The sequence below is a fragment of the Hemitrygon akajei genome, chromosome 6 (genome assembly GCF_048418815.1).
Source record: "Hemitrygon akajei chromosome 6, sHemAka1.3, whole genome shotgun sequence".
Taxonomy (NCBI): Eukaryota; Metazoa; Chordata; class Chondrichthyes; order Myliobatiformes; family Dasyatidae; genus Hemitrygon; species Hemitrygon akajei.
This window is the reverse complement of record NC_133129.1, coordinates 8,745,735-8,768,622: the sequence shown is the minus strand read 5'-3', so window position 1 is coordinate 8,768,622 and position 22,888 is coordinate 8,745,735. Positions and strand designations below refer to the sequence as shown.

Here is a 22,888-nt window from a genome sequence, read left to right as displayed (position 1 = left end):
GGATACCGAGCAGGCCGGCAACCAGGGCAGAACAGGATAAGAGCAGGCCGGCAACCAGGGCAGAACAGGATACCGAGCAGGCCGGCAACCAGGGCAGAACAGGATACCGAGCAGGCCGGCAACCAGGGCAGAACAGGATTCCGAGCAGGCCGGCAACCAGGGCAGAACAGGATTCCGAGCAGGCCGGCAACCAGGGCAGAACAGGATTCCGAGCAGGCCGGCAACCAGGGCAGAACTGGATTCCGAGCAGGCCGGCAACCAGGGCAGAACAGGATACGGAGCAGGCCGGCAACCAGGGCAGAACAGGATACCGAGCAGGCCGGCAACCAGGGCAGAACAGGATACCGAGCAGGCCGGCGACCAGGGCAGAACAGGATTCCGAGCAGGCCGGCGACCAGGGCAGAACAGGATTCCGAGCAGGCCGGCAACCAGGGCAGAACAGGATTCCGAGCAGGCCGGCAACCAGGGCAGAACAGGATTCCGAGCAGGCCGGCAACCAGGGCAGAACAGGATTCCGAGCAGGCCGGCAACCAGGGCAGAACAGGATTCCGAGCAGGCCGGCAACCAGGGCAGAACAGGATTCCGAGCAGGCCGGCAACCAGGGCAGAACAGGATTCAGAGCCGGCAGACCAGGTACGGAGCGGGATTCAGAGCCGGCAGACCAGGTACTGAGCGGGATTCAGAGCCGGCTGACCAGGTACTGAGCAGGATTCAGAGCCGGCTGACCAGGTTAAACCAGCTTCAGAAGAGAACAACCCCCCAACTAGGCTCAGTCCCCGAGCCCCTTATAAACACCTGCCCCCTAATAGGCAACAGGTGTACCTCCTTAAGCCAAGATGATCCAATGGTTCCGGGTGACAGGAAGGCTGGCTGCAAGGTCCGGAGTCCATAGTTTGCGGACCAGAGCAAGACCCGGAAGGCGGGCTCCGGACCAGACCCTAACAAGTGCATCCAGCTGCAGCTTTTGACAAACCACGTTACGGAGTTGGAGCTGGAACTGGATGAACTCCAGATCATTCAGGAGGCTGAGGAGGTGGTAGATAGGACATATAGAGAGGTAGTTACACCCAAGGTGCAGGACATAGGAAACTGGGTGACAGTCAGGAAGGGGAAAGGGGTTAAGGAGCCAGTGCAGAGTACCCGTGGCCAGCCCGTCAACAACAGGTACATCACGTTGGATACTGTCGGAGGAGGGGGAGGGGTGGAATGATCTAACAGAGGAATGATGGAGGAACTCAGCAGGCCAGGCAGCATCAATGGAAAAACATACAGTTGATATTTCAGGCCAAAACCCTTCAGCAGGATTGGAGAAGGAAGATGAGGTTATGCCTGCCTTCTTGTTGGCTACGTGAAACAGTCCATGTTCCAAGCCGACACTGGGACCAACCCCACTTTTCCTGTCAACAACTGCATTGGTGCTGTTTCCTGCACCCATGCTGAGCTCGTCAACTTCATCAACTTTGCCTCCAACTTCCACCCAGCTCTCAAATTTACCTGGTCCATTTCTGACACCTCCCTCCCTTTTCTCGATCTTACTGTCTCTATCTCTGGAGACAGCTTATCTACTGATGTCTATTAGAAACGCATGGACTCACAGCTACCTGGACTGTACCTCTTCCCACCCTGTTACTTGTAAAAACGCATTTCTCTTCTCTCAATTCCTCTATGTCCACAGAATCTCTTCTCAGGCTGAGGCTTTCATTCTAGAAAGAAGGAGATGTCCTCCTTTTTCCTTTTTCAAAGAAAGGGGCTTCCCTTCCTCCATCATCAACGTTCCTCTCAAGTGCATCTCTTCCATTTCATGCACGTCTGCTGTCACCCCATCCTCCCACCACCCTACCAAGGATAGGGTTCCTCTTGTCCTCACCTACCACCCAACCAGCCTCCATATCCAGCACATAATTCTCTGTAATTCAACAATCTCCAACAGGATCCCACCTCCAAGCACATCTTTCCCTCCCCACCCACTTTCTGCACAAACAACTCCTTTGTCTGTTCTCCTTCCCCACTGATCTCCCTCCTGGCACTTATCCTTGCAAGTGGAACAACTGCAACACTTGCCCCTACACCTCCTCCCTCACCACCATTCAGAGCCCTAAACAGTCCTTCCAGGTGAGGCAACACTACACCCATGAGTCTTTCCTCACTTCCTTGTCCTGAAACATTCCATGACTAGATAATGAAGGCAGTATCCCATATCTACCAGTACCCTCCTACAACCTGTACACTGAAGTCTCTGCTTTTCCTTCACCCAGTGAATTAACTAAGGATGAAATTCCATTGCCATGTCCAATTTGGTCAATGTCGTCCATCCCCTCTGACTGTCCTTACTTTCAACAACACCAACAATGCAAACCGAGTGTCGGCTGCAAATTCATGAATCAATCTGCGTTCATTAATGTAATAGAACAGTGCAGAACAGGGACAGACCCTGCAGCCCACAATGCCCACATCGACATTTATCTGACTCTCTCAGAGCCTCTTATATACCTGAATTGTATTTCTCTTCACCACCACCCTATTCCAGACACCCACAACAATGTGGAAAAAATGAAACATGCCTGCACATCTCCTTTGAGATTATCTCCCTTCACTTTAACTGCGTGCCTCTGGTAAAGTTCTCTGCATCCTCTCCAATGCCACAACATCCTTCCTATATTGCAGTGATGAGAATTGACTGCTTTACTCCAGATGCAGCTTAACTACAGTTTATAACGCTGCCACATTACTACCCGAATCTTCAACTGAACTCTCTGCTGGTAAAGCCAAGCGTTCTGCAGACCTCATTTATCATCCATGCAGACTTCATGGAAATGTGGACTTGGACCCAATGGTCGCCCAGCTCAACAACATTGTTAACATTTAATCAAAACCCAAGAGCATTATGCATTCAATCCTGTTCCTCTCTCAACCAAGTCTCCATAACGACCAGAACTTCTTAGTTCCATGTAGAGATGCACGCTGTATCATCCTGTCTTCCATCATACTTCCACCATTAAAATAAACACATTTGTCTATTCCCAGGCTCCTGCCTATACTTGCTGGTCCATGCTGGTCTCACAATCCCACCATGTTACTGACCAGTTTCTTTGGTTCCTATCCCACTGCCAGATGAGTTCAAACCCTCCATCTGGAGAGTTGCTGAGGTCTGGCATTGCTGCCTGAACAGAGATGGAGTAGTTGCATTCATCACCTCTGCTCGTTTCTAAAGGGGCTTCATCAGCCCTCCTGGTCCTGCTCTCATCACTTGAGTCAGTCCCCTCCTGATAACCTGCACTTTCCTCTTTGTTCACAGAGATCGGCCCGGAGGAACAGACGAGGACGAAATGTGAGTATCATCTCCTGAAACCAAACACAAACTCCTTCATCCACAAGGAAGGTGTTTGGTTCCAAATGGTGGTGGACAGTGGAACTGATAATGGTGATGAGCAAAGTGGGGTGGGGGAGATATAGAAAGAGGAAGGAAGCAGAAATCAGGAGGCAGAGTGTGGAGAGAAGGGTGGGTGGGAGATGAAAAGAGAATGAAGAGAGAATTAAGCAGGGAATGGTAGTTTCTCGAAAGTGTGAAGAAGATGGAGAAAGTCAGGAATGGGGAGTAGAGAGGGAAATTGATTGTGGGAAATGGCACTTGAACAAAGCAATATATACAAAATGCTGGAGGAACTCAGCAGGCCAGGCAGTATCAAAGAAAAGATTTTGTCCAGCATTTTGTGTGTTGCTCGGATTTCCAGCGTCTGCAGATTTTCTCTTGTTTAGCACTTGGGCCATAGCGACTGGACCTTGGTGATTTAGCAGCGCATGCAGATATTTCTTGCATTGTGGAAGACCCTGCCACCTGTAACCCCACAGGCAGTGTGTTTCTTCCTCATACTCCACCTTTCCCCATCTAGTCTTAGAAATGTTCCCTCTATCTACCATACCTGTCCCTCTTACCTCAGTACACCTCAAGCAGTTGTTCCCTCAGTCTCCACTTCTCCAGGGAAATCTGACCGAGTCTCTACATTATCTCCTCATAACTGAAATGTTCTGTACTCAGATAATGAAGGCAGGTATCCCGGATCTACCTGTACCCTCACCTCCAGGGTTTCTCTGACCTGTATTCTGAGGTCTGTCTGTTTCACAGTGCTCTCTATGAGCTCGACCATTCAGGTGTATTTACACACTTCTGCCTCCTCCTCGTGTCATTCAGCTCACAGTTCTCAGCATTAAATTCCAATTTGATCAATATCGTTCTGTTACTTCTGACTATCCTCCTCACTTTCAGCTTCACCACCGATGCAAACGAAGTGTCTGCTACAAACTCACTCGGCACAGCTACGTTAATATCCCATTCATTCTTGTAGAAAGTGCCCTAATACACTGAATGAACAATGAACTTATTCATTGAGAAGCTGCCTCACTCAGGAGTTTTTTTTTCCACATTCGAATTTCCAGGAACAATGCTGGGATAGGATGCTTCATGGGAAGAGCGTAGAGAAGTCATTTTCAAATCTGGAGCGGAGCAGGTTAAGGGGAGACTGAATAGGGAAAGGGTGGCAGGAAGGAGGGTGACTGTAGGAAATAGAGCTGGCAGGAGTTGAAAATACCTATAGAACTTAGAAGAATACAGAACAGGCCCTGCTTCCGCCCACAATGCCCACATCAACGTTCATGTGCCTCTCTCAGAGCCTCTTATATACCTGAATTGTATTTCTCTTCACCACCACCCTATTCCAGACACCCACAACAATGTGGAAAAAATGAAACATGCCTGCACATCTCCTTTGAGATTATCGCCCTTCACTTTAACTGCGTGCCTCTGGTAAAGTTCTCTGCATCCTCTCCAATGCCACAATATCATTCCTATTGTCACATACCCCGTGACCAGGTTACCAAACCAGCAGAAATGGAATAATACGTTGGAGTCTGCTATTACTTTAACTAATGGTGTTTATTAGTAAACTAAGTAATACAGTACTATAAAATGCAAATATATGAAACAGGTTAGCAATGATATATACAGAAGTGTGGAAATAGGAATCAAAACCAAGCTCTATCAAAGTCAGGGTTAAATGAATAGTCTTATGATGGTGCAGAGTTCAGTTCAGTTTAGTTTAGGTCGAGGTTGTTGCTATTGTACTGTTGAAGAGAGGGAGAGAGCGAGAGGTGATGCAGTTGCAGGCAAACCTTCTGATGTCTTCTTGTCCTGTTGAGGTCACCGACTGTGACCCCTCCGTAGCAGACCAGACCGTTCTTCAGTGGTGAGCCTGTCACCCAGGCGAGGATGGACACACACACAAGCCCCCACCGGTCTGCCTTCACACACTGTGAGCCTCTGATCGATTCCCCACGAATCGATCCTCCAAACCCCCAGCTTTGGTGGGTGCACAACGCTCTTTCAGTGTCCGTGGTGTGTCTGCCTGTGTCTCAGCAGACTTGCTTTTTATCTCCCCTGACGGGGTACCGGCCATCCATCAGCTGTCCATCACCTGGTCCCACCTTGCTGTCTCAGCAGGAATCCACACAAGCAGGCAAAGGAACTGTCCTTGGAGCAAAGTAAACAATTAGTGAAGAAGCCATAATCCTAAATCATTCCCTCTCTCTCTCTCATTATCAGCATCAGCAGCAGGGTGCCTCCCCCCTCTTCTTCTCTCTCTCTCGTTAGCAGCATAGTTCATAGGGGGGACAACTCTTGACCCCATCTCAGCCTGGTTTGCTCATCACACATCACACTATATTGCAGTGATGAGAATTGACTGCTTCACTCCAGATGCAGCTTAACTACAGTTTATAACGCTGCCACATTACTACCTGAATCTTCAACTGAACTCTCTGCTGGTAAAGGCAAGCATTCCGCAGACCTCATTTACCATCCATGCAGACTTCATGGAAATGTGGACTTGGACCCAATGGTCGCCCAGCTCAACAACATTGTTAACGTTTGATCAAAACCCAAGAACATTATGCATCCAATCCTGTTCCTCTCTCAACCAAGTCTCTATAACGACCAGAACTTCTTAGTTCCATGTACTGATGCATGTTCTTTCATCCTGTCTTCCATCATACTTACAGCATTAAAATAAACACATTTGTCTATTCCCAGGCTCCTGCCTATACTTGCTGGTCCTTGATATCTACCTGTCTCACAATCCCTCCATTGTACTGACCAGTTTCTCTGGTTCCTATCCCACTGCCAGACGAGTTCAAACCCTCCATCTGGAGAGCTGCTAAGGTCTGGCATTGCTGACTGAACAGAGATGGAATAGTTGCATTCATCACCTCTGCTCGTTTCTAAAGGGGCTTCATCAGCCCTCCTGGTCCTGCTCTCATCACTTGAGTCAGTCCCCTCCTGATAACCTGCACGTTCCTCTTTGTTCACAGAGATCGGCCCGGAGGAACAGACGACGAAATGTGAGTATCATCTCCTGAAACCAAACACAAACTCCTTCATCCACGAGGAAGGTGTTTGGTTCCAAATGGTAGTGAACAGTGGAACTGATAATGGTGACGAGCAAAGTGGGGTGGGGGTGATATAGAAAGAGGAAGGAAGCAGAAATCGGGAGGCAGAGTGTGGAGAGAAGGGTGGGTGGGAGATGAAAAGAGAATGAAGAGAGAATTAAACAGGGAATGGTAGTTTCTGGAAAGTGTGAAGAAGATAGGGAGAAAGTCAGGAATGGGGAGTACAGAGGGAAACGGATTGTGGGAAACAGCACTTGGACAAAGCAATACATACAAAATGCTGGAGGAACTCAACAGGCCAGGCAGTATCTAAGAAAAGATTTTGTCCAGCATTTTGTGTGTTGCTTGAATTTCCAGCATCTGCAGATTTTCTCTTGTTTAGCACTTGGGCCATAGCGACTGGACCTTGGTGATTTAGCAGCGCATGCAGATATTTCTTGCATTGTGGAAGACCCTGCCACCTGTAACCCCACAGGCAGTGTGTTCCAGATTATAGCCACCCTCAGTAGGAAAGGGTCTTCCTCAGATCTCCCTCACATTCCACCTTTCCCCGTCTAGTCTTAGAAATGTTCCCTCTGTCTACCATACCTGTCCCTCTTACCTCAGTACACCTCAAGCAGTTGTTCCCTCAGTCTCCACTTCTCCGGGGAAATCTGACCAAGTCTCTACGTTATCTCATCATAACTGAAATGTTCCGTACTCAGGTAATGAAGGCAGGTATCCCGGATCTACCTGTACCCTCACCTCCAGGGTTTCTCTGACCTGTATTCTGAGGTCTGTCTGTTTCACAGTGCTCTCTATGAGCTCGACCATTCAGGTGTATTTACACAGTTCTGCCTCCTCCTCGTGTCATTCAGCTCACAGTTCTCAGCGTTAAATTCCAATTTGATCAATATTGTTCTGTTACTTCTGACTATCCTCCTCACTTTCAGCTTCACCACCGATGCAAACGAAGTGTCCGCTACAAACTCACTTGGCACAGCTACGTTCATATCCCATTCATCCTTGTAGAAAGTGCCCTAATACACTGAATGAAGAATGAACCTATTCGTTGAGAAGCTGCCTCACTCAGGAGCTTTTTTTTCCACATTCGAATTTCCAAACAATGCTGGGATAGGATGCTTCATGGGAAGAGCGTAGAGAAGTCATTTTCAAATCTGGAGCGGAGCAGGTTAAGGGGAGAATGAATAGGGAAAGGGTGGCAGGAAGGAGGGTGACTGTAGGAAATAGAGCTGGCAGGAGTCGAGAATACCTATAGAACTTAGAAGAGTACAGAACAGGCCCTGCTTCAGCCCACAATGCCCACACCAACGTTCATGTGCCTCTCTCAGAGCCTCTTATATACCTGAATTGTATTTCTCTTCACCACCACCCTATTCCAGACACCCACAACAATGTGGAAAAAATGAAACATGCCTGCACATCTCCTTTGAGATTATCTCCCTTCACTTTAACTGCGTGCCTCTGGTAAAGTTCTCTGCATCCTCTCCAATGCCACAATATCATTCCTATTGTCACATACCCCGTGACCAGGTTACCAAACCAGCAGAAATGGAATAATACGTTGGAGTCTGGTATTACTGTAACTAATGGTGTTTATTAGTAAACTAAGTAATACAGTACTATAAAATGCAAATATATGAAACAGGTTAGCAATGATATATACAGAAGTGTGGAAATAGGAATCAAAACCAAGCTCTATCGAAGTCAGGGGTAAATGAATAGTCTTATGATGGTGCAGAGTTCAGTTCAGTTTAGTTTAGGTCGAGGTTGTTGCTGTTGTACTGTTGGAGAGAGGGAGAGAGCGAGAGGTGATGCAGTTGCAGGCAAACCTTCTGATGTCTTCTTGTCCTGTTGAGGTCACCGACTGTGACCCCTCCGTAGCAGACCAGACCGTTCTTCAGTGGTGAGCCTGTCACCCAGGCGAGGATGGACACACACACAAGCCCCCACCAGTCTGCCTTCACACACTGTGAGCCTCTGATCGATTCCCCGTGAATCGATCCTCCAAACCCCAGCTTTGGTGGGTGCACAACACTCTTTCAGTGTCCGTGGTGTGTCTGCCTGTGTCTCAGCAGACTTGCTTTTTATCTCCCCTGACGGGGTACCGGCCATCCATCAGCTGTCCATCACCTGGTCCCGCCTTGCTGTCTCAGCAGGAATCCACACAAGCAGGCAAAGAAAGTGTCCTTGGAGCAAAGTAAACAATTAGTGAAGAAGCCATAATGCTAAATCATTCTCTCTCTCTCATTATCAGCATCAGCAGCAGGGTGCCTCCCCCCTCTTCTTCTCTCTCTCTCTCGTTAGCAGCATAGTTCACAGGGGGGACAACTCTTGACCCCATCTCAGCCTGGTTTGCTCATCACACATCACACTATATTGCAGTGATGAGAATTGACTGCTTCACTCCAGATGCAGCTTAACTACAGTTTATAACGCTGCCACATTACTACCCGAATCTTCAACTGAACTCTCTGCTGGTAAAGGCAAGCATTCCGCAGACCTCATTTACCATCCATGCAGACTTCATGGAAATGTGGACTTGGACCCAATGGTCGCCCAGCTCAACAACATTGTTAATGTTTGATCAAAACCCAAGAGCATTATGCATCCAATCCTGTTCCTCTCTCAACCAAGTCTCTATAACGACCAGAACTTCTTAGTTCCATGTACTGATGCATGCTCTTTCATCCTGTCTTCCATCATACTTCCAGCATTAAAATAAACACATTTGTCTATTCCCAGGCTCCTGCCTGTAACTTGCTGGTCCTTGACATCTACCTGTCTCACAATCCCTCCATTGTACTGACCAGTTTCTCAGGTTCCTATCCCACTGCCAGACAAGTTTAAACCCGCCATCTGGACAGTTGCTGAGGTCTGGCATTGCTGCCTGAACAGCGATGGAGTAGTTGCATTCATCACCTCTGCTCGTTTCTAAAGGGGCTTCATCATCCCTCCTGGTCCTGCTCTCGTCACTTGAGTCAGTCCCCTCCTGATAACCTGCACTTTCCTCTTTGTTCACAGAAATCGGCCCGGAGGGGGAAACGAGGGCGAAATGTGAGTATCATCTCCTGAAACCACGAGGAAGGTGTTTGGTTCCAAATGGTGGTGGACAGTGGAACTGATAATGGTGATGAGCAAAGTGGGGTGGGGGAGATATAGAAAGAGGAAGGAAGCAGAAATCGGGAGGCAGAGTGTGGAGAGAAGGGTGGGTGGGAGATGAAAAGAGAATGAAGAGAAAATTAAACAGGAAATGGTAGTTTATGGAAGGTGTGAGAAAGATAGAGAAAGTCAGGAATGGGAAGAAGAGAGGGACATTGATTGTGGGAAACAGCACTTGGACAAAGCAACACATACAAAATGCTGGAGGAACTCAGCGGGCCAGGCAGTATCTAGGAAAAGATTTTGTCCAGCATTTTGTGTGTTGCTTGAATTTCCAGCGTCTGCAAATTTTCTCTTGTTTAGCGCTTGGGCCATAGCGACTGGACCTTGGTGATTTAGCAGCACATGCAGATATTTCTTGCATTGTGGAAGACCCTGCCTCCAGTAACCCCACAGGCAGTGTGTTCCAGATAATAGCCACCCTCAGTAGGAAAGGGCCTTCCTCAGATGGATAGCTCATGTAGTTCCGTTGTTTAAAAAAGGCAGCAAAAGTAAGCCATGAAATTATAGGCCGGTAAATTTGACATCAGTGGTAGGTAAATTATTGGAAGAAATAGTAAGAGATAGGATCTACAAGTATTTGGATAGACAGGGACTTATTAGAAACAGTCAGCATGGCTTTGTGCATGGTAGGTCATGTTCAGCCAATCTATTAGAGTTTTTCGAGGAAGTTACCAGGAAAGTGGATGAAGGGAATGCATGTGATGTTGTATACATGGACTTCAATAAGGCCTTTGACAAGGTCTCGCATGGGAGGTTAGTTAGGAAGATTCAGTCGCTAGGTATACATGGAGAGATAGTAAATTGGATTAGACATTGGCTCAATGGAAGAAGCCAGAGAGTGATAGTGGAGGATTGCTTCTCTGAGTGGAGGCCTGTGACTAGTGGTTTGCCACAGGGATCAGTGCTGGGTCCATTGTTATTTGTCATCTATATCAATGATCTGGATGGTAATGTGGCAAATTGGATCAGCAAGTTTACTGATGATACAAAGATTGGAGGTGTAGTGGACAGTGAGGAAGGTTTTCAAAGCTTGCAGAGGGATTTGGACCAGTTGGAGGAATGGGCAGAAAAATGGCAGATGGAGTTTAATGCAGACAAGTGTGAGGTATTGCACTTTGGAAGGTCAAACCAAGGTAGACCATACAAGGTAAATGGTAGGACACTGAGGAGTGCAGAAGAACAGAGGGATCTGGGAATACAGATACATAATTCCCTAAAAGTGGTGTCACAAGTAGATAGGGTTGTAAAGAAAGCTTTTGGTACATTGGCCTTTATAAATCAACGTACTGAGTATAAGAGTTGGAATGTAATGGTGAGGTTGTATAAGACATTGGTGAGTGAATTTGGAGTATTGTGTGCAGTTTTGGTCACCGAATTACAGGAAGGATATTAATAAGGTTGAAAGAGTGCAGAGAAGGTTTACAAGGATGTTGCCGGGACTTGAGAAACTGAGTTACAGAGAGAGGTTGAATAGGTTAGAACTTTATTCCCTGGAGCGTAGGAGAATGAGGGGTGATTTGATAGAGGTGTATAAAATTATGATGGGTATAGACAGAGTGAATGCAAGCAGGCTTTTTCCATTGAGGCCAGGGGCAAAAAAAACCAGAGGTATTGGGTTAAGGGTGAACGGGGAAAAGTTTAAAGGGAACATTGGGGGGGGGCTTCTTCACGCAGAGAGTGGTGGGAGTGTGGAATGAGCTGCCAGATGAAATGGTGAATGCGGGCTCACTTTTGACATTTAAGAAAAACTTGGACCGGTATATGGATGAGAGGTGTATGGAGGGATATGGTCCAGGTGCAGGTCAGTGGGACTAGGCAGAAAAATGGTTCGGCACAGCCAAGAAGGGCCAAAAGGCCTGTTTCTGGGCTGTAATGTTCTGTGGTTCTATGGTTCTAGATCTCCCTCATATTTAACCTTTCCCCATCTAGTTTTAGTAATGTTCCCTCTGTCTACCATACCTGTCCTTCTTACCTCAGTGCACCTCAAGCAGTTGTTCCCTCAGTCTCCACTTCTCCAGGGAAATCTGACCGAGTCTCTACATTATCTCCTCATAACTGAAATGTTCCGTACTCAGATAATGAGGGCAGGTATCCCGGATCTACCTGTACCCTCACCTCCAGGGTTTCTCTGACCTGTATTCTGAGGTCTGTCTGTTTCACAGTGCTCTCTATGAGCTGGACCATTCAGGTGTATTTACACACTTCTGCCTCCTCCTCGTGTCATTCAGCTCACAGTTCTTAGCGTTAAATTCCAATTTGATCAATATCGTTCTGTCACTTCTGACTATCCTCCTCACTTTCAGCTTCACCACCGATGCAAACGAAGTGTCTGCTACAAACTCACTCGGCACAGCTACGTTCATATCCCATTCATTCTTGTAGAAAGTGCCCTACTACACTGAATGAACAATGAACTTATTCATTGAGAAGCTGCCTCCCTCAGGAGTTTTTTTCCACATTCGAATTTCCAGGAACAATGCTGGGATAGGATGCTTCATGGGAAGAGTGTAGAGAAGTCATTTTCAAATCTGGAGCAGAGCAGATTAAAGGGAGACTGAATAGGGAAAGGGTGGCAGGAAGGAGGGTGACTGTAGGAAATAGAGCTGGCAGGAGTCAAAAATATTTTGTACAACTTAGAAGAGTACAGAACAGGCCTTGCTTCAGCCCACAACGTTGTGATGAACTAACTATATCAGTAATCAAATGCCCAACTAAACAAATCCATTCTACCCAAACAATTCTAAGAGCCTCTTAAATACAACAATTGAATTTGTCTTCACACCACCCCATTCCAGATACCCGCCACACTGTTCTAGATACCCACCACCCCATTCCAGATACCCACCACCCCTATTCCAGATACCCACCAATTTGTGTAAAGAAAAAGCTTACCCCACACTACTCCTTTTAAATTACTCCCTTTCAGCTTAAATGCACACCACTGCTAAACCTTCTCTGCATCCTCTCCAATGCCTCGACATCCTTCCTATAATGGAACGACCAGAATTGATTGCAATCTCCAGATGTGGCCGAACTGGAGTTTAATAAAGCTGTATCATAACTGCCTAACTCCTGAACTGAATAAATGTAAGCAGGTCACAAGCCTACTTTATCATTTATCAACTTCTTTCAGTGATCTGTGGACTCGGACTCTGTGGTCATCAACGTTATTCAGATTTCCTCGAAACCCCAGAACACTAAGCACCCAGTCTTGTTCCACCCTCAACCAAGTCTGTTTAACAGTCAGTTCTATGTAGTGATGCATGCTCTTTCATCCCCGTCACCCTTAATACTCCCAGTATTTAAATAGACAGACTGCAACCCATCATTCCCATCTTCTCTATTCCCTTGCTCTTGTCCTGACATCTTCCTACCTCACAATCCCTCCACACCCTGATCTGGTTCTCTGTTACCATCCCACTACCAAACTAATTAAACCCTCTGGGCAGAGAGCTGTTGTGGTCTGGGATTGCTGCCCGAACAGAGATGGGAAAAGATTCACAGGAATGTTGAAATGAACTGGAGTAAGCCTGGATTGGGAAAGCATGACAGGACTGTGGGAAGAGGGGAGTGAGACCGAACAGGAAGCTCCACCACTGAGCTGTAGCAGACCCAATGGGCTGAAAGGCCTCCTATTCTTCATTACCTATATGGTGGGTACTTGTGGGTTTTGTTCACCCAGGAGTGGTTGTAACTGTCAGTTTGTGTAATTATCAACCCTCCACGTTTCTAAAGGGCCTTCATCAATCCCCCCCATCCTGCTGTCATCACTTGAGTCAGTCCCCTCCTGATAACCTGCACTTTCCTCTTTGTTCACAGAAATCGGCCCGGAGGGGGAAACGAGGGCGAAATGTGAGTATCATCTCCTGAAACCAAACACTAACTCCTTCATCCACGAGGAAGGTGTTTGGATCCAAATGGTGGTGGACAGTGGAACTGATAATGGTGATGAGCAAAGTGGGGTGGGGGAGATATAGAAAGAGGAAGGAAGCAGAAATCGGGAGGCAGAGTGTGGAGAGAAGGGTGGGTGGGAGGATGAAAAGTGAATGAAGCGAGAATTAAGCAGGAAATGGTAGTTTCTGGAAGGTGTGAGAAAGATAGAGAAAGTCAGGAATGGGGAGTAGAGAGAGGGAAATTAATTGTGGGAAACAGCACTTGGACAAAGCAATACATACAAAATGCTGGAGGAACTCAACAGGCCAGGCAGTATCTAGGAAAAGATTTTGTCCAGCATTTTGTGTGTTGCTCAGATTTCCAGCATCTGCAGATTTTCTCTTGTTTAGCGCTTGGGCCATAGCGACTGGACCTTGGTGATTTAGCAGCGCATGCAGATATTTCTTGCATTGTGGAAGACCCTGCCTTCAGTAACCCCACAGGCAGTGTGTTCTAGATTATAGCCACCCTCAGTAGGAAAGGACTCAGATCTTCCTGATACTCCACCTTTCCCCATCTAGTCTTAGCAATGTTTCATCTGTCTACCATAACTGTCCCTCTTACCTCAGCACACCTCAAGCAGTTGTTCCCTCAGTCTCCACTTCTCCAGGGAAATCTGACCGAGTCTCTATCTCCTCATAACTGAAATGTTCCGTACTCAGATAATGAAGGCAGGTATCCCGGATCTACCTGTACCCTCACCTCCAGAGTTTCTCTGACCTGTATTCTGAGGTCTGTCTGTTTCACAGTGCTCTCTACGAGCTCGACCATTCAGGTGTATTTACACACTTCTGCCTCCTCCTCGTGTCATTCAGCTCACAGTTCTCAGCATTAAATTCCAATTTGATCAATATCGTTCTGTCACTTCTGACTATCCTCCTCACTTTCAGCTTCACCACCGATGCAAACGAAGTGTCCGCTACAAACTCACTGGGCACAGCTACGTTCATATCCCATTCATTCTTGTAGAAAGTGCCCTACTACACTGAATGAACAATGAACTTATTCATTGAGAAGCTGCCTCCCTCAGGAGTTTTTTTTTCCACATTCGAATTTCCAGGAACAATGCTGGGATAGGATGCTTCATGGGAAGAGTGTAGAGAAGTCATTTTCAAATCTGGAGCGGAGCAGGTTAAAGGGAGACTGAATAGGGAAAGGGTGGCAGGAAGGAGGGTGACTGTAGAAAATAGAGCTGGCAGGAGTTGAAAATATTTTATACAACTTAGAAGAGTACAGAACAGGCCTTGCTTCAGCCCACAATGTTGTGATGAACTAATTATATCAGTAATCAAATGCCCAACTAAACGAATCCATTCTACCCACACAATTCTAAGAGGCTCTTAAATACAACAATTGAATTTGTCTTCACACCACTCCATTCCAGATACCCAACCTCCGTTCCAGGTATCACCACCCTGTTCCAGATACCCACCACCCCATTCCAGATACCTACCACCCTGTTCTAGATACCCATCATGTTGTGTAAAGAAAAAGCTTACCCCACACTACTCCTTTTAAATTACTCCCTTTCAGCTTAAATGCACACCACTGCTAAACCTTTTCTGCATCCTCTCCAATGCCTCGACATCCTTCCTATAATGGAATGACCAGAATTGATTGTAATCTCCAGATGTGGCCGAACTGGAGTTTAATAAAGCTGTAACGTAACTGCCTAACTCCTGAACTGTATAAATGTAAGCAGGTCACAAGCCTACTTTATCATTTATCAACTTCTTTCAGTGATCTGTGGACTCGGACTCTGTGGTCATCAACGTTATTCAGATTTCCTCGAAACCCCAGAACACTAAGCACCCAGTCTTGTTCCACCCTCAACCAAGTCTGTTTAACAGTCAGTTCTATGTAGTGATGCATGCTCTTTCATCCCCGTCACCCTTAATACTCCCAGTATTTAAATAGACAGACTGCAACCCATCATTCCCATCTTCTCTATTCCCTTGCTCTTGTCCTGACATCTTCCTGCCTCACAATCCCTCCACACCCTGATCTGGTTCTCTGTTACCATCCCACTACCAAACTAATTAAACCCTCTGGGCAGAGAGCTGTTGTGGTCTGGGATTGCTGCCCGAACAGAGATGGGAAAAGATTCACAGGAATGTTGAAATGAACTGGAGTAAGCCTGGATTGGGAAAGTATTACGAGACTGTGAGAAGAGGGGAGTGAGACAGAACTGGAAGCTCCACCACTGAGCTGTAGCAGACCCAATGGGCTGAATGGCCTCCTGTTCTTCATTACCTATATGGTGGGTACTTGTGGGTTTTGTTCACCCAGGAGTGGTTGTAACTGTCAGTTTGTGTATTTATCAACCCTCCACGTTTCTAAAGGGCCTTCATCAATCCCCCTGGTCCTGCTGTCATCACTTGGGTGAGTCCACTCCTGGTAATCTTCATTTTCCTCTTTGTTCACAGAGATCACGCAGCAGGAGCAAGTCCGTGAGTATCATCACCTGAAAACAAATGCCAATTCCTTGATTCCTGAGGAAGGAGTCTGGAAACATGAACATTCCAGACCCCTACTGCTCTTAATATCATCTCTCACCTTCAATGCATGCATCCTGGTAAACCTCCATTGCACCCTCTCCAATGCCTTGATATCCATCCTATTAGCAGAACTGAATACAATAATCCAGATGCAGTTTAAAAAAAAAAGAACATCCCAGTTTCTGAAAAGAATTCCTCGACTAATAAAGACGAGCATGCCATGTGCCTCCTTTGCCACCTATCAACCTGTGCAACCTCTTCAGGGAGTTATTGTCTTAGACTCCAAAAGCCCTCAGAACAACATCACTATTAAGGGCCTTGCTATTAGCAGTGTATTACCCCTGTATATTTGATCTCCCAATCTCCCAAACTGCAACGGATCACATTTAGAACATAGTACATAGAAAGTCACAGCGCAGTACAGACTGTTCGACCTGTGATGTTGATCTTTCAACCGACTCTAAGGTCAATCTAACCCTTCCCTCCTATGTAGCCCTCTATCTTTCTATCATTCTTATGTATATCTAAAAGTCGCTTAAATGTCTTTAAAGTCTCCACCTCTACCACCATCCTTGGCAGGTTTTCCACTCTCCATGTAAAAAAATTACCTTTGACATTCCCCTTATACTTTATTCCAGTCTCCTTAAAATTATCCCCCTTCATTTCAGCTATTTCTGTCCTGGTTTTGATTTTGATTTCCACAATTTCTCCAGCAAACAAGGACATTACTATCATAATGGGATTTCTGAGAGGGTGTAATAAAATATCTTCTCAAGTGTTTCCATCCAAACTACCTCCATTCCTGTGAACTGTGGAGTTTGACCCAATGATCGCTCAGCTCAACAACATCGTTAGTGTTTGAACCAAACCCAAGAGTATTATGCATCCAATCCTGTTCCTCTCTCAACCAAGTCTCTAATGACCAGAACTTCTTAGTTCTATGTAGTGATGCATGCTCCTTCATCCCATCTTCCATCATACTTCCAGCATCCTGCCTGTACTTGCTGGTCCTTGACATCTACCTGTCTCACAATCCCACCGTTTCCTGACCAGGATCTCAGGTTCCTATCCCACTGCCAGACAACTTTAAACCTGCCATCTGGAGAGTTGCTGAGGTCTGGCATTGCTGCCTGAACAGAGATGGAGTAGTTGCATTCATCACCTCTGCTCGTTTCTAAAGGGGCTTCATCATCCCCCCTAGTCCTGCTGTTATCACTTGAGTCAGTCCCCTCCTGATAACCTGCACTTTCCTCTTTGTTCACAGAGATCAGGCCGGAGGAACAGACGAGGACGAAATGTGAGTATCATCTCCTGAAACCAAACACAAACTCCTTGATCCACGAGGAAGGTGTTTGGTTCCAAATGGTGGTGGACAGTGGAACTGATAATGGTGACGAGCAAGGTGGGGTGGGGGAGATATAGAAAGAGGAAGGAAGCAGAAATTGGGAGGCAGAGTGTGAAGAGAAGGGTGGGTGGGAGTATGAAAAGAGAATGAAGAGAGAATTAAGCAGGGAATGGTAGTTTCTGGAAGGTGTGAGAACAATAGAGAGAAAGTCAGGAATGGGGAGTAGAGAGGGAAATTGATTGTGGGAAACTGCACTTGGACAAAGCAATACATACAAAATGCTGGAGGAACTCAGCAGGCCAGGCAGTATCTAAGAAAAGATTTTGTCCAGCATTTTGTGTGTTGCTTGGATTTCCAGCGTCTGCAGATTTTCTCGTTTAGTACTTGGGCCATAGCGACTGGACCTTGGTGATTTAGCAGCGCATGCAGATATTTCTTGCATTGTGGAAGACCCTGCCACCTGTAACCCCACAGGCAGTGTGTTCCAGATTATAGCCACCCTGAGGAAGGCCCTTTCCTACTGAGATCTCCCTCACATTCCACCTTTCCCCATCTAGTCTTAGAAATGTTCCCTCTGTCTACCATACCTGTCCCTCTTACCTCAGTGCACCTCAAGCAGTTGTTCCCTCAGTCTCCACTTCTCCAGGGAAATCTGACCGAGTCTCTACATTATCTCCTCATAACTGAAATGTTCCATACTCAGATAATGAAGGCAGGTATCCCGGATCTACCTGTACCCTCACCTCCAGGGTTTCTCTGACCTGTATTCTGAGGTCTGTCTGTTTCACAGTGCTCTCTATGAGCTCGACTATTCAGGTGTATTTACACACTTCTGCCTCCTCCTCGTGTCATTCAGCTCACAGTTCTCAGCGTTAAATTCCAATTTGATCAGTATCGTTCTGTCACTTCTGACTATCCTCCTCACTTTCAGCTTCACCACCGATGCAAACGAAGTGTCTGCTACAAACTCACTCGGCACAGCTACGTTCATATCCCATTCATTCTTGTAGAAAGTGCCCTACTACACTCAATGAACAATGAACTTATTCATTGAGAAGCTGCCTCCCTCAGGAGTTTTTTTCCACATTCGAATTTCCAGGAACAATGCTGGGATAGGATGCTTCATGGGAAGAGCGTAGAGAAGTCATTTTCAAATCTGGAGCGGAGCAGGTTAAAGGGAGACTGAATAGGGAAAGGGTGGCAGGAAGGAGGGTGACTGTAGGAAATAGAGCTGGCAGGAGTCAAAAATATTTTGTACAACTTAGAAGAGTACAGAACAGGCCTTGCTTCAGCCCACAATGTTGTGATGAACTAACTATATCAGTAATCAAATGCCCAACTAAACAAATCCATTCTACCCACACAATTCTAAGAGCCTCTTAAATACAACAATTGAATTTGTCTTCACACCACTCCATTCCAGATACCCGCCCTCCGTTCCAGGTATCACCACCCTGTTCCAGATACCCACCACCCCATTCCAGATACCTACCACCCTGTTCTAGATACCCACCACCCCGTTCCAGATACCCACCACCCCGTTCCAGATACCCATCACATTGTGTAAAGAAAAAGCTTACCCCACACTACTCCTTTCAAATTACTCCCTTTCAGCTTAAATGCACACCACTGCTAAACCTTCTCTGCATCCTCTCCAATTCCTCAACATCCTTCCTATAATGGAACGACCAGAATTGATTGTAATCTCCAGATGTGGCCGAACTAGAGTTTAATAAAGCTGTATCATAACTGCCTAACTCCTGAACTGAATAAATGTAAGCAGGTCACAAGCCTACTTTATCATTTATCAACTTCTTTCAGTGATCTGTGGACTCGGACTCTGTGGTCATCAACGTTATTCAGATTTCCTCGAAACCCCAGAACACTAAGCACCCAGTCTTGTTCCACCCTCAACCAAGTCTGTTTAACAGTCAGTTCTATGTAGTGATGCATGCTCTTTCATCCCCGTCACCCTTAATACTCCCAGTATTTAAATAGACAGACTGCAACCCATCATTCCCATCTTCTCTATTCCCTTGCTCTTGTCCTGACATCTTCCTGCCTCACAATCCCTCCACACCCTGATCTGGTTCTCTGTTACCATCCCACTACCAAACTAATTAAACCCTCTGGGCAGAGAGCTGTTGTGGTCTGGGATTGCTGCCCGAACAGAGATGGGAAAAGATTCACAGGAATGTTGAAATGAACTGGAGTAAGCCTGGATTGGGAAAGCATTACAGGACTGTGGGAAGAGGGGAGTGAGACCGAACAGGAAGCTCCACCACTGAGCTGTAGCAGACCCAATGGGCTGAATGGCCTCCTATTCTTCATTACCTATATGGTGGGTACTTGTGGGTTTTGTTCACCCAGGAGTGGTTGTATTTGTCAGTTTGTGTATTTATCATCCCTCCACGTTTCTAAAGGGCCTTCATCAATCCCCCCCATCCTGCTGATATCACTTGGGTGAGTCCAGTCCTGGTAATCTTCATTTTCCTCTTTGTTCACAGAGATCACGCAGCAGGAGCAAGTCTGTGAGTATCATCACCTGAAAACAAATGCCAACTCCTTGATTCATGAGGAAGGAGTCTGGAAACATGAACATTCCAGACCCCTACTGCTCTTAATATCATCTCTCACCTTCAATGCATGCATCCTGGTAAACCTCCACTGCACCCTCTCCAATGCCTTGATATCCATCCTATTAGCAGAACTGAATACAATAATCCAGATGCAGTTTAAAAAAAAAGAACATCCCAGTTTCTGAAAAGAATTCCTCGACTAATAAAGACGAGCATGCCATGTGCCTCCTTTGCCACCTATCAACCTGTGCAACCTCTTCAGGGAGCTATTGTCTTAGACTCCAAAATCCCTCAGAACAACATCACTATTAAGGGCCTTGCTATTAGCAGTGTATTACCCCTGTATATTTGATCTCCCAATCTCCCAAACTGCAACGGATCACATTTAGAACATAGTACATAGAAAGTCACAGCACAGAACAGACTGTTCGACCTGTGATGTTGATCTTTCAACCGACTCTAAGGTCAATCTAACCCTTCCCTCTTACGTAGCCCTCTATCTTTCTATCATTCTTATGTATATCTAAAAGTCGCTTAAATGTCTTTGAAGTCTCCACCTTTACCACCATCCTTGGCAGGTTTTCCACTCTCCATGTAAAAAAATTACCTTTGACATTCCCCTTATACTTTATTCCAGTCTCCTTAAAATTATCCCCCTTCATTTCAGCTATTTCTGTCCTGGGAAAAACTCTGAATTCTGTCCTCATATTCAACCTTCCAAAGTGAATCACTTCACACTTTTCAGGATTGAACTCCACCTGCCACATCTCAGGCCAGCTCTACATCCTGTCAATGTCCCATTTCAACCTTCTATACTATCCACAACACCACCGATCTTCATATCATCTGTAAACTTACCAACCTACCCTTCCATTTCCTCAACCAAGAAGCTTAGAAAAATCACATATGCAGGGGAGCCACAACAGATCCCTGTGGAACAATATTGGTCACTAAGGCAGTATATGCTCCATCTACAACCACCCTCTATTCAAGCCAATTCGGTATTCACACAGCCAAGTATCCCTGGATTACATGCCTCCTGGCTTTCTGAATGAGCCTAACATGGGGAATCTTATCAAATGCCGAACTAAAATCCATATACACCACCTTCACTGCTCCACCGTCATCATTGTCCTTTGTCACATCCTCAAAGGATTCAATCGGGCTCGTGAGGCCCCTCACAAAGCCATGTTGACTACCCCAAATCATACTGTGTTTGTTTTGTAATTTATTTTTTATTGAAGTTAATCAAACATTTCCATAAGATGTATTTCAGATCTTGTACATATATATCATGGAGTTATATTTGCCACCATTCCCCACATAATATTTATCTGAGGTATACACTTACAGAAAAGAGAGAAAAAACAAGAAGAAAGGAGAAAACTATGTACAAGTAGGGAGTGACCCTGTTTTTTTACAACATATTCATTGATTTGTGAAATAAAATCAGGGCTATGAGGTGTTAGGTAGTTAAACCAATTTTCCTATTATGAATCAAATTGTTCCAACTTATGATTAACAGATGTTGTTATCTTCTCCATTTTGTAAATATCCTTGTAATTTCCATCCATGTATTTAAAGTTGGGCTCTCCTGTGATAACCATTTCCTAGTAAGAGTCTTTTTACCAGCCACCAACAGTATATTCATTAAATATTTATCTCTTTTTACAACCATTCTTCAGGTCTATACCCAAAATATATCATCTTACTTTCTAAGGGTTTTTCACATTTAAAGATGGCTTGTAGGGCATTGTGTATCTCTCTCCAATTGTCTTTGATAACGGGGCATTCGCAGAAACTATGATAATGATTTGCATTATGATTTCCACAATTTCTCCAGGAAAGAAGGACATTACTATCATAATGGGATTTCTGAGAGGGTGTAATAAAGCATCTTCTCATGTTTTTCCAATCGAACTGCCTCCATTTCTGTGAACTGTAGACTTGAACCTGATGATCGCTCAGCTCAACAATATTGTTAATGTTTGAACAAAACCCAAGAGCATTATGCATCCAATCCTGTTCCTCTCTCAAACAAGTCTCTGTAATGACCAGAACTTCTCAGTTCCATGTAGAGATGCATGCTCTTTCATCCCATCTGCTATCATACATCCAGCATTAAAGTAAACACACTTGTCTATTCCCAGGCTCCTGCCTGTACTTGCTGGTCCTTGACATCTACCTGTCTCACAATCCCTCCATTGTACTGACCAGTTTCTCTGGTTCCTATCCCACTGCCAAACGAGTTCAAACCCTCCATCTGGAGAGTTGCTGAGGTCTGGCATTGCTGCCTGAACAGCGATGAAGTAGTTGCATCACCTCTGCTCATTTCTAAAGGGGCTTCATCATCCCTCCTGGTCCTGCTGTCATCACTTGAGTCAGTCCCCTCCTGATAACCTGCCTTTCCTCTTTGTTCACAGAGATCAGGCCGGAGGGGGAGACGAGGGCGAAGTGTGAGTATCATCTCCTGAAACCAAACACAAACTCCTTGATCCACGAGGAAGATGTTTGGTTCCAAATGGTGGTGGACAGTGGAAATGATAATGGTGACGAGCAAAGTGGGGTGGGGGTGATATAGAAAGAGGAAGGAAGCAGAAATCGGGAGGCAGAGTGTGGAGAGAAGGGTGGGTGGGAGTATGAAAAGTGAATGAAGAGAGAATTAAGCAGGAAATGGTAGTTTCTGGAAGGTGTGAGAACGATAGAGAGAAAGTCAGGAATGGGGAGTAGAGAGAGGGAAATTGGTTGTGGGAAACGGCACTTGGACAAAGCAATATATACAAAATGCTGGAGGAACTCAGCAGGCCAGGCAGTATCTAGGAAAAGATTTTGTCCAGCATTTTGTGTGTTGCTCAGATTTCCAGCGTCTGCAGATTTTCTCTTGTTTAGTGCTTGGGCCATAGCGACTGGACCTTGGTGATTTAGCAGCG

The 22,888-nt window shown here is 45.9% G+C and overlaps 1 protein-coding gene across 3 annotated transcripts in view; it reads left to right on the top strand.

Moving 5' to 3' along the window:
* LOC140728691 (uncharacterized) overlaps positions 1-22,888 on the top strand; it is a 265,890-nt gene that overhangs the window by 225,087 nt on the left and 17,915 nt on the right. The window contains exons 14-21 of one of the 3 annotated variants that reach the window (XM_073047652.1): positions 3,296-3,328; positions 6,361-6,390; positions 9,463-9,495; positions 13,423-13,455; positions 15,963-15,986; positions 17,299-17,331; positions 19,887-19,910; positions 22,382-22,414. In XM_073047652.1, coding sequence (XP_072903753.1) covers positions 3,296-3,328; positions 6,361-6,390; positions 9,463-9,495; positions 13,423-13,455; positions 15,963-15,986; positions 17,299-17,331; positions 19,887-19,910; positions 22,382-22,414 — 243 coding nt within the window. The remainder of the gene's footprint in view (positions 1-3,295; positions 3,329-6,360; positions 6,391-9,462; positions 9,496-13,422; positions 13,456-15,962; positions 15,987-17,298; positions 17,332-19,886; positions 19,911-22,381; positions 22,415-22,888) is intronic. The other 2 variants (XM_073047653.1, XM_073047654.1) reach the window with 2 other exon arrangements.